The sequence below is a fragment of the Telmatherina bonti genome (assembly GCF_933228915.1).
Source record: "Telmatherina bonti genome assembly, chromosome: 17".
Classification (NCBI taxonomy): Eukaryota; Metazoa; Chordata; class Actinopteri; order Atheriniformes; family Telmatherinidae; genus Telmatherina; species Telmatherina bonti.
Window position 1 is genome coordinate 22055943 of NC_136615.1, and position 16586 is coordinate 22072528.

Sequence of the window (16586 nt, forward strand, 5' to 3'; positions counted from 1 at the left end):
TTTATTGTTATCTTGTGTTTTCTTTTACACAAATAAATACAGCCAAATTATTTATTAAATGTTGTAACAATAACACAAAAGAAAATGCACTACCAGTGAAAGGTTTGGACACCTTTTCTTGTAAAGTTAATTGCAAAGCATATCCAAACCTTTTGTAAATGATTTCTTTGGTTCGTTTCATCCATCAGTGGGTTTAAAAGTGGGTTAGCATCTGGTTATAGTTCTCCACGTCTTCTCGTCATAACATAGACATGAAGGCGAGTTAGTCACTTTGGCCACATAGAAGCTTGAGGGCGTCACCGTAACTCCCCGACACTTCAGACTGGATTAATACAGTGAGATGGAGAAAAAAAAAAAACATGTAATCGCTCCAGTTTGTGTAATGTAATAGTAATTAAATTCAATCTACAAACTTGTACACTGACCTCCAACTGGGAGTAAAGGGAGCATCCAAATAGTTTCTTGTACTCTGCTTTGATGTCCATCAAATCAATCTCAGAGCGACTGACGAGTATCCTGGTCAGCGTGGACTCTGTGGTCCCTGCACCCTGGATAAGACATCAAGCAACACAAAAATAAAAAAATGGAGAACAAGAAATGTTCTTTCTTGGTTTAGAAATTCAAAAGGATATTTTGAGTCAGTGAATTGAACTAAAAAGAAGGCTGAAGGTTTAGAATTCAGACATGTTGCTGATGAGCTGTAAATCAAAGCAGCAACAATAAAATGTGGCTTAAAATTCCTTTCCACACCACTGCTGAACAGTACAATCTGCTGTGGTTGAAAGTGACACAATACAAGCAAACAATATGTGGATTTGTGGTTGGTAGCTGTGCTGGACCTGCTAATGGAAAAAAAAAAACCTACCTTCATGCTCTTAAAAAGCCTCTCAGCAAGGTACGCTGGAACATTCTTCACACACTTGACTAAACAGGGAAAATAAAGTATTTGAAATGTATCACCAGTGATGAACGCAAATAAAATAATCAAATTAAAAAGACAAGTTAGAACAACTGTCAATAAAATAGATCTTACCAATAGCTACGAGTAGTTTCTCTAGGTCTCCTGACATCTCACTCTCAATGCTCTCCTGCAGGGTCTTCTTGCTAATATTCTTGTACTCCACCAAAGCTACCAAAACAAACCTGAGACTTGAGAACTTAAGTTTTGATATGTGACACATACATGCATTTGAAACATTTCTTATATTATGTTAATTTCTGGGAACAAAACAAAACAAGTCAGAGTTCAACCCACTTTGCCGAAGCTGGGGAATACTTCTGTGGCACAGTATTTCGATGAACTTCCCCTCATCGGTTCCCCACTTTTTCTCTCCTGCTTCATACAACATCTGTGTGGATTCATCATGGATAAGTACCAGTTTTATGTCATGAGATAGAAAAGTTCAAAACAGGAAATAATTTGTAACATTAAACGTGCACTGTGAACTTGTTCAGATTGGTTTGAGCATGAAGTGAGACATGCCTAATGCGTGACATCAGGCTAGAAATATAAGCATTTATGTATAAAGCTACATTAGAGGCCTAACAGGCTTTGTGGCTGGACTATTGTAAAATAAAAAAAAAAAATCCTAAAAAAAAAAAAAAAATCCAAATGCAAACCTTGGCATCTTCTTTAGCTTTGGCAGTGTCTACATGGGTGCTTTCATCTCTCTTTCCCTGTAACAGTGAGGATAAGCTTGTCACGAAAAACACACATTTAATATCTTAACATTTTGATCTGCCTGTAACTTAACAGTAGAGCTGACAAAGTTTTCTTGAGATTTTCAGATACTGTTGACAATATTTTTCCCCTCTAACACATACATGTAATTTACACAATTTCATTTCACCCTTGAAACTTGATTTCAAACAGCTGTTTTAGATTGCACACATAATTTTTCATCCTGACGTTTCACTAAGTTCTGTAGGACTGCGTAAATCAAGGTTCATTGCCATTACAATTCAGAGATATCTCAGGAATGTTCCTCTCCTCCTGCCTAAAATGCATTTACTGCTGCAGGTGTGATTCTTATTTGTTGGGAATGCTAGGTCCGAACACTGTTTCAATTTAATGTTCAGTACCTCAGCCAAGATGAGCAAAGCTTTGCCATAATCTCCAGATACCTCTGATTTCAGATCATGAGTCATCAGTCTTCCTGTTTCTTCATAATAAAAAAAAAAACAGATTTCAGAATATAGGATTGGCAGCTGCTAAGCTTTTTACTCTTTTAACATCAGCTTCAGTTAAAAAAAAAAAAATCAGCTGTGAAGTGACTTTATGCTGATGTCACCTACCTTCCAGATACACCTCAGATATGGCTTTGATCTGTCTAATGGATCTCGAAGCAAAGATTTCTGTCAGTGTGCTCTCTGTTGTCCCTGTGCCCTGTGTGTAAAAGATCACACATGGAAGTGAATAATATTTTAGAGTTAGGAATGATTAAAATCAGAATACCAAGCTAGTACCTTGTACTGTGATCAGTCATTTTCAGATCAAGAAAAATGCAGAGCAACATCTGCTTCCATGTTTTTGCTTCTTGAAACAGTTAAAATGTTCACATAAGGGGCATGCAAGTTGGAGATGATCCAGTGTCTCACCTTTATAGCTTTGATGACTTCATGGCAGTCATAGAGAGCAGGAGGTGTTACCAATGCTACCAACAAGTCCTCAAAGTCTCCATGAGTGTCGCCTTTCAGGTCAGCTATCAATGTCTAACGAGCAAAACAAACTCATTTTTGTCTGTCTATGACAATGACATATAATGTTCATCGATAAATGTTTTCATATACCCTTCCTGTGGCTTTCTCATAAGCTCTGCTGATAAGCTGTCGCTGAGAGTTACTTCTTTGTGTTAACACGTCAATTAAAGTCTTTTCTGTTGTACCTGAAAAAACAAACACTGTACTTAATTCATTCTTACACCAACACTGTGATACTGTGATAAATGTCTTCTCCTTTTGCATGTTGTCTTCTTTATAAACCACACATATGATATATATATATATATATATATATATATATATATATATATATATATATATATATATATATATATCATGTGAATTTTTCTTATTTAATTTTTATGATATAGCGCAGATTATGCAAAAAAAAAAAAAGCAACACTTCTTATGGTAAAGCATTAGCTTACCAAGACCCTCTATGGCCTTCCTTAAGGCAGAAACATCTTCTTCTGCTTTGAAATCTGCTTTTTCTTTCACAGTTCCTCTTGTATTGGACTAAAAGACAAAAGTAAACTAGTCTGCTCATTTAAAGACAAAAAATAAAGTTACTTTTTTTTTTTCTTTTTGCTTTAACAGTGGTATTAATCTTCACAAGGTGATTATGATCACAAACTCATAATCATCATTTTTATCATGTGGGTCCAACTTACTGTCACAGTCAGTGAGGAGGGGGAGTCTAAGAGCAAGTCCAGGTCATCCTACAATACATGCCAGAAAATATACATTAATGACTGTGATATTTTGAGCCCAAAATATAGTTCAAAATAAATTCCTGTAAGACTAAAACAACTCACCCAAACAGACATGCTGATGCTTGTAAAGTAGCAAACTTGAAAAAGACAAAAGTATCAATCTTAAGTATGTTCCCTTTATATTATGAGGTCCTTTCAGATTCCGTTTGACCTTTTTTCTTCATTTACTTTTAAAGAATTGTTCTTCCACTAGTAATATTTTAAATAAATGTTGCATTTTCACAAAATCTACCTTAATTTATTATTTTTCCGATAGACACGTGTGCACGAGCCAAACTGCAAAAAAAAAAAAAGACTAAGTCGACGACTGCGGTCTGAAATGTAGTTTTCTGGTCAACAAAACGTAACAAAATAGAACACAGAGCTTGGGTAAACTGAAAGACAGCTATTTAAGAAAAAAAGTATTTTCCCTCTTACCTGAATGAATGGATAGGACTGCTGTCAGAGCAGGAACTTCACAGAAATCTCGGGCTGCCACACCTTTCAAAGAAGTTGAGAGAGGCAACGCCCGTTTATTGGCTGTGTGACTGAATCATAAACTCCTCCTTATTTGTACACACTGGGTCCGCTCCTTTTTAGTCATTCGGACCATGACCTGTGAGAAGAGATGAATAGCGGGGAAGGAGGAGTTTTCCGGGAAGAAGCCCGGTTTTACCGAAACAAGTGAATCTTTCAAAGCCAAGTTGAGTTAAAAATTTTTTTTTATAAACAATTGTAAATAAAAAAAAAAAAAAAAAAAGTAATAGTTTTGCAAGCATTTATATCAGGCTGTTGGACCCTGTAAAGTACAACACTGTTCATTGAAATTCTTAACAAATAAGGGAAATGCTTATAAAGGAGTAGGATAATTAGGAAATAAGTCTGCTGCATAGTGCAGCAAATCCCCCTCCATGTGGTTAAAGTGGGCGTTTTCGCCCTACAATACTGTCTGAGCAGGCCATCCCTCTTGATGATCCGGCTGATCGCCCGTTCTAAATGCAGTGAAAACTCCGCCCACACTGCTTGGGTGCCCAAGCAAGTAAATGGAGCTGGCCCACTGACAGTTCTACCAGCTTCCTAAAGCATACAAGAAACTCTTTTACTTGACTTTGTGCTACTGACACAAATACATTTTCGTCTTCTGTTCACTCACTCACGATGATCTCCTATCCAAAAATAGGTTACAACTTATTCATCATAAAAACGATGGGTCAATATGTTTGCTGTAAAGGGAGAGAATAAGTCAGAGAAATAGTCAGTAAAATAAAGTAATTCCAACAAATATTTGTACTGATAAAATTCACCCACGCCCATTTTAGTAAACTATTGAAGACGGAAAAAATACAAACTTAATACAGCAAAGCCACAGACAAAATAAAACAACCATCCCAAGAGCCGTAAACCCGTAAACTGTATTAAAGGGTGTAATTATTTACTAAATTCTTTTGAGAAGAGCAACAAAGTGTTACATGTCTTTGGCATTAGTGTAATGTAAACAAGCAACGAGCCAGACAAAGGGTGGAACAACAGGGACATCTAGTGGTAAAAGGTGGGAATAGCAGACGTCTATCAGCGCCAGTCCACGCGCCTGACGCATGCGTGCGTGGGTTAGTTTTCCCCTAAGTATATCTTGCAAGGAAGCTTAACAAAAACTGTCTGAATTGAACAATAACCAAGAGCTGTTACCCTACGCATGACCTTCATCTAAAGAATTTAATCACCATCAGTATAAGTAGTTGAGGGAGTAGATGCGGAAAGTGAGAGAATTAACAAAAGGAAAGCTTACACCATATTACGTGGCACGAATCTGCCTGAGAGGCAAAGCCCAGGGGAGAAGTGCCGGTATTGTAGCAAGGCGGCCGGTGGCAGCATAACCTGTCTGTTCTGACAGCTACTCGACAGGACACTTACCGTCGTGTCATCGTCCATTTATCTTTATGTTTAGTCGCCTATCAGAGCATTGTAATTAGTTCAAATCGAGTTTTCCATCTTCTTTTCATTCTGTTTTTGCTTGTAAAGTCGTTTGGTAATTCACTAGCTTTGCTGACGACGACCTGGCGGAGTAGCGAGTTAGCAGCTGGGAACCTCCCAGCAGTTAGCTGTAGAGACAATGGTTCCCAGTTTCCTCAATTTGGCAACTAATTAATTGCTTCTTTATATTTCCTCATCTAGCGAGGAGTGGGCTTCATCCATCTAGCTTCATGGGGAATTTTGTCATTTTAAAGTAAGCAAACGGTGAAAGTCAGCAGCTCAGTTGTAGCTTACTTCCTCCATTGTTTACATGGATTGCGTGCATCTGGGGCGCTTTGTGGGCATGGGGTCCTAACCAGACCCGATGACAAAAAAACAACGAGGAAATATGGAAATCATGAGGTAACCAAAACTGTGCCATTTCTCTGCCAAAATGAGGATGAGCTGGGGTCTACCAGAGGACAGCTGTGCCAGCTGGACTGTTTGATTTTGTGTGGGTGTTTGGACAAAGAGCCAGAGCTTATTTGTCCCAAGTAAATCGTACCTTATGTAACACTCCAAGAGGAGACTGAGTAATAAACTTCCCTGGAAACTGGGCCACTCGTCCGGAACCATGATGCTGCTAAAGACACTTCTGATTATTAATATTCTTGGCTGGGGAAAATGTCAGGAGAGCCAGAGCATGACGCAGGAGGAGAAGACCGTAATCAGGTGAAAACTGCATACATGTTGGTGTATGGATGTCTTAATGAATGGTTAAGGAAATATCTGCAATATTCTAAAATATTTTAATGATTACACCGTTTTTATTTGATGAATGTAGTCTTTCTTTCTTAAAAAAAAAAACTTTTATTAACATTAATCACAATCCATCATTTCTTTTGCAGGGACCAAATTCTTGAAATGTTTGACCATGCTTATGGGAGTTACATGGTAAGATCTTCATTTTTAAATGGTCGGATATTTATGTTTGCTGATTGCATCGATCTAGATTAATAATAGGTCCAACTGGCTATGTTTGTCATATTTAGTGGGGCGGCATGAAGGCAAGTTGGATGTAGACGAGATGGATCACTGGCATTGTGCTATGTGTAAATTCTCCTATAAGATTCTCTGTCATGGCAGATTTGACTAATTTATTCAGTGAGAAAAGAGTTGTTTATCTACATAATTGGCTAAGGGAAAAGAGGGCATTTGTGATATTTGTTGAATTGGCAGACAGGTCAATGACAGTGAGTCTTTTGTCAGAACGGACAGGGTGTGACAGGTGACCAAATTTATCCAGTTGTTCAGTAAGCATGGACATCAGGAACTTGGCTGGTTTTGAAATGCAGAAAGCAACCGATCATTCCAAAGTCTGTGGCTGACATGAAAGCTGAAGTAAATATTTATTAAATGTGATGCAAACTGAGCCAAATCTATGTATGCTGTAAACATAACAATACTGTTGTGAAAAAAACAAAACAAAACTTAGAGGTGTTAATGACTGCCTGATTCAAAAGGAGATAAATATATTATCATTATTATTATTATTTTTATTATTATGATTTTTTTTTTAAATTTTATCTCTTAAAGGACCTTAAAATGTCTGTCTCCTAGAATATCAGCAATGTAAAAAACCTAGCTCATGATTTCCATATTTCCTCGTTGTTTTTTGTCATCGGGTCTGGTTAGGACCCCATGCCCACAAAGCGCCCCAGATTAAAAATTTATCTGACTTGTGATTCAAGTGTTTTTAAATATTAAATATTTAAAAATGTATTATTACATTCTTAAATATGAAATAAATGTAAAAAAAATTTTACCTAATAAAATGTATACTTTCTAATTTTTTTTCACAATTTTTGTTTGTATAAAGGAAGTTAATTAGTACCCATATTATTAGGTGATGGTGAAGGGGTAGGACGTAATAATTTTTAAATTTTACCCACTCTCAGACGTTACTTCTTTTATTTTATTTTTTTTTAATATGTCCATTTTTTGGATACACATTCAAAATAAATTTTATTTAACTATTTAGGTCCATCAGTAATTTACTTAATATTATATTTCCTGAAGCGTTAAATAGAATCTAAAGACTGGCTCAGTTGTGAAATATTACTTAACAAATACTGAGTTTAAAAACGACTTGGAAATGTCAGCTCTTTCTTGTCATTAGACATTTTATCTGCTGACTTTTTTTTTTTATTGCTGTTTAGCTTTACAACCAAAGCTTTTGCATAGATGCTCGCTGAAATATGTTAGCTTGAATATACGAAGTTAAGTGCTTTGGGATAAGCAGCTGCTGACACACTTGACCTCGACTAAGTTCAAAACTCTAAACAGTGGAAGATAATTTAGTGATAAAAAGGAAAATTTCTTTGTAAATTCATTCAATTATTTTCATGCAGATGAATAATGGCTTTTAACACTTCTGATTGTGATTCCATTTGGCTCATTTAAAAGCCAGCCAAATTATTATGTAATAATTGTGAAAGATTTCACCACAGCTGTTTCTATCACAGAAATATGCCTATCCAGCTGATGAGCTGATGCCTCTAAGCTGCAGAGGGAGAGTGCGTGGACAAGAGCCTAACAGAGGGGACATAGATGACTCCTTGGGGAAGTAGGTTCATCTTGATACTTGCAGCCTAAAGCTGTTCACTGGAGTTATACAGCCATGTCAGTGAAGCTCCACGATACAAACACGACCATTTAATTTGAATCAGTTTAATGTCAGTCCAGATCAATGCTAGATAAACATCTGCGCTATTGTTTTCAAGCATACCGGTAAGCATGAGAAATAACAGATTTGTTGAAAAGGCAATGTTAGATTTATTAAAGTCCTGATTGACTTATTATAACTTGCTGACTGTTGTAATAGAAAGAAAAATGTCTTTAGGTAATTTAATTGTGAATTTAATTTTTATTATTCTGCATGTTGATATAACAAAAAGCTGATGTCTATATTATATGGTGGCAGTTGAGGAAAAATTTTTAGCTTCTCTAAAGAGCACAAGGACTCGATAGTTTGTTATTCTTCTGCAGAAAGAAGATCTGCCATAGAGAAGATGCCCTTGTTTTTTGTAGATACTCATATTGTATCTGCATTGATAAAGTCAAACAAGAGGGCAATAACTCCTGGACTTCTGTTCAACAGACACTACACAAGCAGTTGACCTGTTTATGCACCACACATGACGCATAATGTAATTGAGCTGCAAATTCAATAGGTTTGACATTAAACACTGCGTTTCATAATAAATAAAACTGGATCAGAGGAAAAGTGGGGCACCAGCTCCACTGTGCTGCACCAGCATCTCATTATGTTATATTTGTTCCATCTTTCTGTAGGTTTTCTCTCACTCTGATTGACACCCTTGATACGCTGGTGGTGAGTACCTGCATTTTCTCTGTTTATTCTGTATTTAAACATTTTGACTCACGAGAATTATTTGTTCTGGGTTTTCTTTCTCCTCTGTAACATTTAGTAAATAGATTGTTCCCTTGTTTGTGTCTATTTGTGTGTAAACAGGTGCTAAACAAGCTTGATGAGTTTGAGGATGCAGTGAGGAAGGCTGTCAGGGACGTACGTTTTGACAATGATGTAGTGGTGTCTGTGTTTGAGACCAACATCAGGGTTTTAGGGTATGAAACCTGTTTATTATGTGCCTAAAACACTGTTTATAATATTTTATTTTTGAACATGTTGCTGAAATGGAATTTTTGGTATAAAATTATGTCCTACAGGGGGCTTTTGGGGGGTCATATTATGGCTGACCTGCTACGGCAGCGTGGGGAGAGGATGCAGTGGTATCGAGATGAGCTCCTACAAATGGCAATAGAGCTGGGCCATCGATTACTTCCTGCCTTCAACACCACAAGTGGCCTTCCCTACCCTAAGGTATTTTTTATTTTACCTTTAAATATTACATCTTTTATTTAGATGGATCATATGGCACAGACTCTTTTATCTTCTCATAAGTAGCCATCATAGATGAAGAATTGCACCACACGGCCCAGTTAACACAAAAAGTACTTAAGAAAATAAAGTTGTAGCTGAAACATGTTTGAGTTTGGTAAAATGACAATACTAACAGTTCATTTTTGTTGTCTAGGTCAATTTGCGGTATGGCGTCCAAAACCCGCTTTCACGCACAGGCACTGAATCAGACACCTGCACGGCCTGTGCAGGGACTATGATCCTGGAGTTTGCTGCCCTCAGCAGACTCTCAGGAAAGTCTGTGTTTGAGGTAATATTGTCTTCTGATCAGAGTACTTTGATGTTTTTTTTTTTCTCATTTTTTAGCGTTTATACTTGCAATTATTAAAATATATGATAATAATACCTTATCCTGGAAATTGTAGCTAATATACCGTATATGAAACAGTTTTGTATCTTGATTGTTTTAAGTTTGCATTACTTCATACTGTTCTATAGGAACATGCAAGGAAAGCCCTGGATGTCCTTTGGGAGAGGAGACAAAGAGGAAGCGACTTGGTGGGGACTGTTATTAATATCCATAATGGAGAATGGGTCAGGAGAGGTGAGACAATTCAGTCACTTAACGTGGATTTTTTTTTAAACTGTCATGTCTCAGTAAAGCCAAGAGAAACACTGGTTGTCCTACAACACTGCTATCATTTGACATGTTCCTTTGTGTGTTTGCAGAAAGTGGAGTTGGTGCAGGAATTGACTCATACTATGAATATCTGATGAAGGCCTATATTCTCCTAGGAGACAATATTTTTCTGGAGAGGTTCAACACTGTAAGTCTTCCATCAGTAAACTTTATCTAAGGATTTCCCCCTGGATCATGTTCCCTGTTGCAATATCAGTGGGGCACACCTCATTATTTAGCCTTTACCATTGTTCTTTGAATACAGTACACTTTTATTACTCACATGGTTTTCTTACTGTTTATGGCAGCACTACAGTGCCATTATGAAGTACATCAGTCAGCCTCCCCTGCTGCTAAATGTACATATGCACAACCCCACTGTGAGTGTGCGGAGCTGGATGGATTCCTTGCTGGCATTTTTCCCAGGATTACAGGTCAGACATAGCTTTTAAAGAGGTAGCCCTATACTTGAATTTATTGCTGACTTATTTATTAAAGTGACATTTGTAAATGCTAATGTAGGTTTTGAGAGGGGATTTGAAACCAGCCATTGAAACACATGAGATGCTTTACCAAGTCACCAAACAGCACAAGTTTCTTCCAGAGGTAATTAATCTTGTTTCTATATGTACTATATATTCTTTATTATTTATTTCAATTAGGAAAATAAATAATTATGATAGTGGATAATAATGTGACATTTATATTGAAGTTTGTCTTTGTAATGCCTGTGGCTACATAATTGTACGTACAAGGGTTAATGTTGTTCCAACGTTTTTTACCTATACTGAGAAAAAAAGATGTGCTTATTAATCCGTTTTTTAAATTTCTGACAAGTGTAATTTAATTTTATTTTGTTTCTGGTTAATGTCTTTCCAGGCTTTTACGACAGAGTTTAGAGTTCATTGGGGCCAACACTTACTGAGACCAGAGTTTGCAGAAAGCACCTACTACCTCTACAAGGTGAAACTTTACATACTAAAAATGCATTGCCCTGCTGTAAAAGTTGCTCCAGAGAAAAAGTGCTTAATTCCTGTAATATTAAAAGGTAATTTGCAGGATATGTATTTTAATCTGTGCAGGCCACTGGGGACCCATACTACCTCAGAGTGGGACAGTCTATAGTGGAAAAACTAAATGCCTATGCCAGGGTGCCTTGTGGGTTTGCTGCTGTGCAGGATGTTCGCACTGGGACACATGAAGACAGGTACTGTGAAAGATTAACGGAAGCACAGCTAAACTAAAACATCCTTGGATTTAAAAAGACTATTTCTTATTTGACTTTTTTTTATGTGTCTGTCTTTTTGTGCAGGATGGACTCGTTCTTTTTGGCAGAGATGTTTAAATACCTGTACTTATTGTTTTCGGAGAAGAGCCAACTGCCAATTGATATAGATGACTACATCTTCACCACAGAGGCTCATCTCCTTCCCATCTCCCTCTCCACCCCTCAGCCACCCTGTGAAGGCAATGTTACTGTAAGAGGACTCACTCCAGCATAGTCAATCTTTGATTTATACTATGTCTGCCTCACATGGAATGAAATAATTGGGTTAATATGAAAATTTAAACAAGTATTATTATTATTATTATTATTATTGTTATTGTTATTATTATTATTATTATTATTATTATTAAGGTTTAGCAGATGGTTCATGCTGGCATGGTCTTATTGCCTTTTTTCAAAGTTCTATATTACGGCAAAAAACAAAACAACAGTTATTTAACTGTGCATCCTTTGCTTTAGGAAACTGCTCCTGTTTCTCCAGATGAAGATCTGTTTACACACTCCTGTCCAAGCACAGAGTCCTTGTTCCCCAACAACCCCTCATTTGCCAAAACCATCAGGGACAGCTACAAGTACCTTACTGGGGTGGGGCGAGCCTTTCATCCTCTACCTGTCAGGTGTGGCCACTTGCAAAGAACTTTTCTAGGTTTTTTTTTTTTTTAATGTTATTACTTTTGGGTTGAAATTGAATGTGTTTACACCTTACAGGGAAATTGAACTACCGTTCCACGATAGCAGCATGGAACCGGTGGAATTCTTGAAAAGCATGGGCATCTCTCTCACACCACTGAATGACATTGTTGGAGGAAACACCCGAAGTCAGAGGGTATGTTTCTTTGTTTTGTTTAGTAATAATACTCTTATCAGGCCAACTGCAGGACATTATTTCTCTTCACTTAACAGAATCTACCACCTTGATTCACTCAATATTTTGAAAAAAGAAAGGTGGATAGTGCAAAGCTGAAACTACACATAGAGTCATAAGAGCCAGATTAATAGGAAATTTGTTAAGTTGAAATAAATAATATTAGGTTTATTATAGTGGTTTTGAAAGTTCCTAAATGTCCAAAGTGCTTCGTCTGTTTGACAGCACACATCTTCCAGACAAACACAGGCTACAATGGTAAACCCCAAACAACTCAGTGGAAATCAAAGAAAGAGGATTTAAGATGTAAATAAATGTAATTGTAGCTTGGAGCCTCCTCCATCTCCTCCATCATAATCTGTTAAAAAGAAAAAAGTTATTTTAGATAGAATGTACTTGGAATTTAAAGGAGCAAAAAGCTAGATTTTTCTCTGCAAAATTTGCTGTTGGGCACTGCCTGAAAACTAAACTGTAGGTTAAAGACAAAAAAAAAAACTTTAGGATTCATAACATACATAACTGACAGTTGTGGTTTACAAGTTGTTTTCCAACCACTGATTCCTGCAGGAGCATAAAGGAGTGTATCGGTTAAAGCTTGTAGCTGAAGTAAGACACACACCAGAGGAGGAAGTGGTGGTACCTCTTGTGGTTCAGCTCATATCCCCTCCGTTCCTTGGAAGGACAGTCCTCACTGCAGGACCAGCCAAGTTTGGAATGGACCTGACCAAGCAGGAGCATGGGGTAAGATAAACACTTTCCTGTATCAAAGTACAGGCCAATTGAGACCTTGTGAAAATATGGTAAAAACAATATTGGCATACTTGTATACAGGAATATTCATTCACGTTGCGTGACTTCCTGCATTGTGCAAATGTTTTCTGGTTTTCACTTCTGTCTTTCTTTCCTGAAACCTACTTAATAGCGTAATACTCCTTGCTCTTAAATAAAAGCACAGAAACACTCAAATCAAATTTCATATGCAATAGGTGAAAGGCAGCTTAGTGAAAGCTTCCCCCTACACAGCATGTGGGCCAGTAGATAACGCAGCGGCGCTCAGAGGACGCATCGCTTTGGCATTACGTGGTGATTGCATGTTTGCTGCAAAGGCTCGTTGGCTGCAACAAGCAGGAGCCATAGGAGTCATCTTCATTGGTGAGGATCAAGTTTGTAAAACATGTTTTGTTTTCTTTTTCTCAGAACACTTGTTGTTTTTGAGCAACTGCAAATCACTGGAAGTATCGACCATAAAAGAACTTAATTGTCTCCATGTTGCACAGACCATCGTGAGGGAAGTAATAGTGAAGAGACTCCCCTCTTCCAGATGGTGGGAGATGGCGACTCCACCGAAGACATCACTTTACCTTTAGTCTTCCTGTTCAGCCGTGAGGGTGGTGTACTCACAGCTGCCCTGGAAGAACATCGCAATGTGGATGTGCTGTTGCTGCCCAAGGAAAGACAGCTTGGACATGGTGAGGATGAGGAGGGTTAAAGAATAAACCTGGTGATACTTGGTGTATCTATATATATACATATATATATAATATAACATGGAAAAATGTTTAAGAAGATCTATTCATGGTTGCTTTATTGATGCCAAACTAGGAAATTAGGCGTTGTAGCAGGAAGGCTTTAGGCAAACAATGCAAATGAGCAAACAAAATAATAAACAGTCAAATCAAACAAGGATAAAGTTAGTCATTTTTATCTTTGTTGTTTTTTTAATCTTGGGGTTTCAGATATGTCCCCCACTTATATGCATTCTCTCAAGTCTTATACAATTGATGTGTTTTACTGTCTGTCTCCATTTTTTAGGCAAATCAGAAAAACCCATCAGCGTGAACATAAAATTCCGCCTGACAGAGGAGGGGGAGCATGAGGAAGGAGCAGACAAAGGGTCCACGCTGGAGTTTGTCTTGGAGAATGAAGAGGTGCTTCTTAAAGAAGAACTCAGTGGAAAACAGTCACAGCAACAACAGGTCTCCAAACCAGCAGCAGAGAGTGACAGAACTGAGCCGTGTTCAGCAGACTCATTTAAAACCCCAGACTCTAACGTTGGACCTACCACAAATCCTTGATCACTGCAGGTTATGAAGCAGCCAAGTGTCCCAACACTTGTTCCTTGTCAGTGTCTGAGTAACATGTGCCTCAGAGCTCCCTCACTGCCCTACAGATAACGGAGTCCAAACCGACACAACCTGCATGCTTACAGCTGATGGAGGAGAGTCCAGAAGTGTCACAGCCCCACTCATATACTGTCTTTACTCAAACCTAAATATGGCTCCTTATTTATCAGTCATTGGAGGTTCTCTTCTCTAAATGATCTCACGTGCCCAACGTGGGCAGTAAAAGACCAAAAACCATCGCTTAAGAGGAATAGTTTGTTTTTACCTAAACATAACCTTTGTGGTGAGACTGACATAGCAAACAGACCGGAATTTCAATTCACTTTACCCTTAAGGAAAGTATCAATAATGCAACAAAAATGTACTCTGTTACATTTTTAATGCAATGCAAATTGTTTTTTTTTTAAAATCTAGATTGCACCTTTTTACTTCAAGTACTATTTAAATATTGGATAATAGTGAGTGGAGCATTATCTGGCCAGTAGGTGGCGTAGACCACCAAAACTTCTCAGTTACACAATGCTGGTGGAGGAAGGGGAGGTATTGGAGCTAGTTTAGAAAAGTCATGTTGTACTAGTAAGTAACTTCAGGGAATTTTGAGAGGGAATGCAGTTTGTGAGTTTGGCTTACTTGAAGAAATGTGTGTGTGTGTGTGTGTGTGTGTGTGTGTGTGTGTGTGTGTGTGTGTGTGTGTGTGTGTGTGTGTGTGTGTGTGTGTGTGTGTGTGTGTTCTTTATCTTTCTTTTTGCTGGAATGTGAACATGCAAACGTGTGCAAGGTATTTAATAACGACAATGCCCTAAATTTAATATTGCTTAAAAGTTCAAACCAACCACATCATGCAACAAATCAAGAATGAAAGGATTGACCATCATAATTATATATTTAAATTAAGTTTCAGTTTCTAGGGTAGATGTTACTTTTCCCAAACTATAAATAACTGTAGTTTATCTGTAAGCAATCACTATTGCCATGCCCTTTGTCATACTGGCAATCAATTGCTTTTAGATGGGGACGTAGAAATTATATCAGTCTCAGTAAGTTTCATAACAGAGCAAAATGTCTTATTTTGTCACCTTGAAGTTTACAGTGAATTGGAAAGACTTCCTTCCCAAAGTGTGATTGAAGTATGTCATGGATGTATTTTGGGTTCATATTGTATTTTGAGATTTAAATGCACCTGTACTAAATTTATTTTTCACATCTTCTTCGCAAGCTAAATTGTGTCATTTTCAGTATGTGTTCACTGCATCATGCAGCAGTTCAGAAAATGTTTTTTTAAGCAGGTTTTCCTGTTGATTGTCTAAATTTCAAATCTAAATCTGTGATGACAATTTGTGGGTACTTTTGCCATCGACGAGAAGAACTCATGCCAGAACAGGTTTGCTTTCAATTCTGTACAGTAGACTTTTCCTGGTGCTGCTGAGCTAATTTTATGTCATAATGCAAGATGTTTGATATTTTGTTTAGCCTTACCTATAGGTTTTTCTGGCCTCTATACCTCAGGATTGTAAACCATTACTGTTCATGCAGATAAAAGGACCATGGAAAAGAAACAAGATTTTTTAAAATCAGTTTTCTTTATTTATGACTGTTCAGTTGTTTGTTGATTTCTCCTTTACAAAAGTGCCAAAAATGATGCCTGACATCTGTTCATGGATGTGAGCTCAACTGGTTCTGTCAATAAATCTAAACTCATACTTTCCACATCTTTCTTGGTATTGTTTTATTTTATACTTTATTTCTTTTATCGATGAAAGTCATGACCACTTTAACACATTTTCTTTTCAAAAAGCAAACGGAAAGATACAGGAGTGTGCCATAATGGCATTTTATTGATTAGAACCTTATTTTTGTTATAAAAAAAAAAAAAAAGCCACTTTGAATTTATTTATGCTTCTTATCACAATTGGAACTGGAATCTTTTTGCAGGAAAGACTTGGCAGGATGAACTGTGTCAAAAAGCAGATTAGCTTATCTGCATGTCCCTGTGTTCGAGGCAATTACGTGTTTATGAATAAAAGTAATTTCACAGCTTTGTGACAACTTTCAACAAGAAAACATGGAACAAAACAGCAGGCATTTGTGCCATATTGGAGCCACCACAACAGATAAGTGCAAATATGGAGAGAAATGACATTTGTCATGACATCACTGATGACAATAGTGATGCTGAGAAATGACTAAGAAGTCCTACATTTGAAATGAGTCAAAGTTTTGGTAAACTGCTTTTTGTTATTTCACACATGATTGAGATGCTGGTAA

The 16586-nt window shown here is 37.3% G+C and overlaps 2 protein-coding genes across 3 annotated transcripts; one reads left to right on the plus strand and one right to left on the minus strand.

Annotated features, from left to right (window-relative positions):
- Positions 1–4014, minus strand: anxa3b (annexin A3b). 2 transcript variants are annotated; one of them, XM_079257176.1, is made up of 15 exons: positions 3912–4014; positions 3727–3770; positions 3537–3571; positions 3393–3440; positions 3150–3237; positions 2791–2885; positions 2599–2712; positions 2296–2386; positions 2083–2162; positions 1621–1677; positions 1256–1349; positions 1034–1129; positions 866–924; positions 426–548; positions 1–322 (listed from the first exon to the last, which is right to left on the minus strand). In XM_079257176.1, the coding sequence occupies exons 3-15, from the start codon at positions 3546–3548 to the stop codon at positions 263–265; spliced, it is 1017 nt and encodes a 338-aa protein (XP_079113302.1). In that variant the 5' UTR covers positions 3549–3571; positions 3727–3770; positions 3912–4014; the 3' UTR covers positions 1–262. The 2 variants fall into 2 exon arrangements, with proteins under 2 accessions (XP_079113302.1, XP_079113303.1); XM_079257177.1 differs by lacking the exon at positions 3727–3770 and having other exon boundaries at positions 3912–3966.
- Positions 4015–5393: 1379 nt separating this feature from the next.
- On the plus strand, positions 5394–15960 carry LOC306768462 (ER degradation-enhancing alpha-mannosidase-like protein 3). The gene is made up of 20 exons (XM_079256832.1): positions 5394–6155; positions 6332–6377; positions 7949–8049; positions 8778–8817; positions 8959–9071; positions 9174–9327; positions 9542–9676; positions 9865–9970; positions 10096–10193; positions 10354–10479; positions 10568–10651; positions 10925–11008; positions 11128–11252; positions 11358–11523; positions 11793–11950; positions 12042–12159; positions 12766–12939; positions 13185–13350; positions 13476–13667; positions 14011–15960. Exons 1-20 carry the CDS (start codon positions 6058–6060, stop codon positions 14271–14273), a joined length of 2547 nt encoding a protein of 848 aa, XP_079112958.1. The 5' UTR covers positions 5394–6057; the 3' UTR covers positions 14274–15960.
- The last annotated feature ends 626 nt before the right edge of the window (positions 15961–16586 follow it).

What these genes read in the sequence shown, in the direction of transcription:
- LOC306768462 (XM_079256832.1), top strand. Translation starts at nt 6,058, where the DNA reads ATGATGCTGCTAAAGACACTTCTGATTATTAATATTCTTGGCTGGGGA. An exon ending in ATAGATGACTCCTTGGGGAA is followed by an intron (nt 8,050 to 8,777) that starts GTAGGTTCATCT and finishes ATCTTTCTGTAG; the next exon opens with GTTTTCTCTCACTCTGATTG. An exon ending in TGGAGAATGGGTCAGGAGAG is followed by an intron (nt 9,971 to 10,095) that starts GTGAGACAATTC and finishes GTGTGTTTGCAG; the next exon opens with AAAGTGGAGTTGGTGCAGGA.
- anxa3b (XM_079257176.1), bottom strand. An exon ending in AAGTCATCAAAGCTATAAAG is followed by an intron (nt 2,387 to 2,598) that starts GTGAGACACTGG and finishes TTTTACACACAG; the next exon opens with GGCACAGGGACAACAGAGAG. An exon ending in TATTCCCCAGCTTCGGCAAA is followed by an intron (nt 1,130 to 1,255) that starts GTGGGTTGAACT and finishes TTGTTTTGGTAG; the next exon opens with CTTTGGTGGAGTACAAGAAT.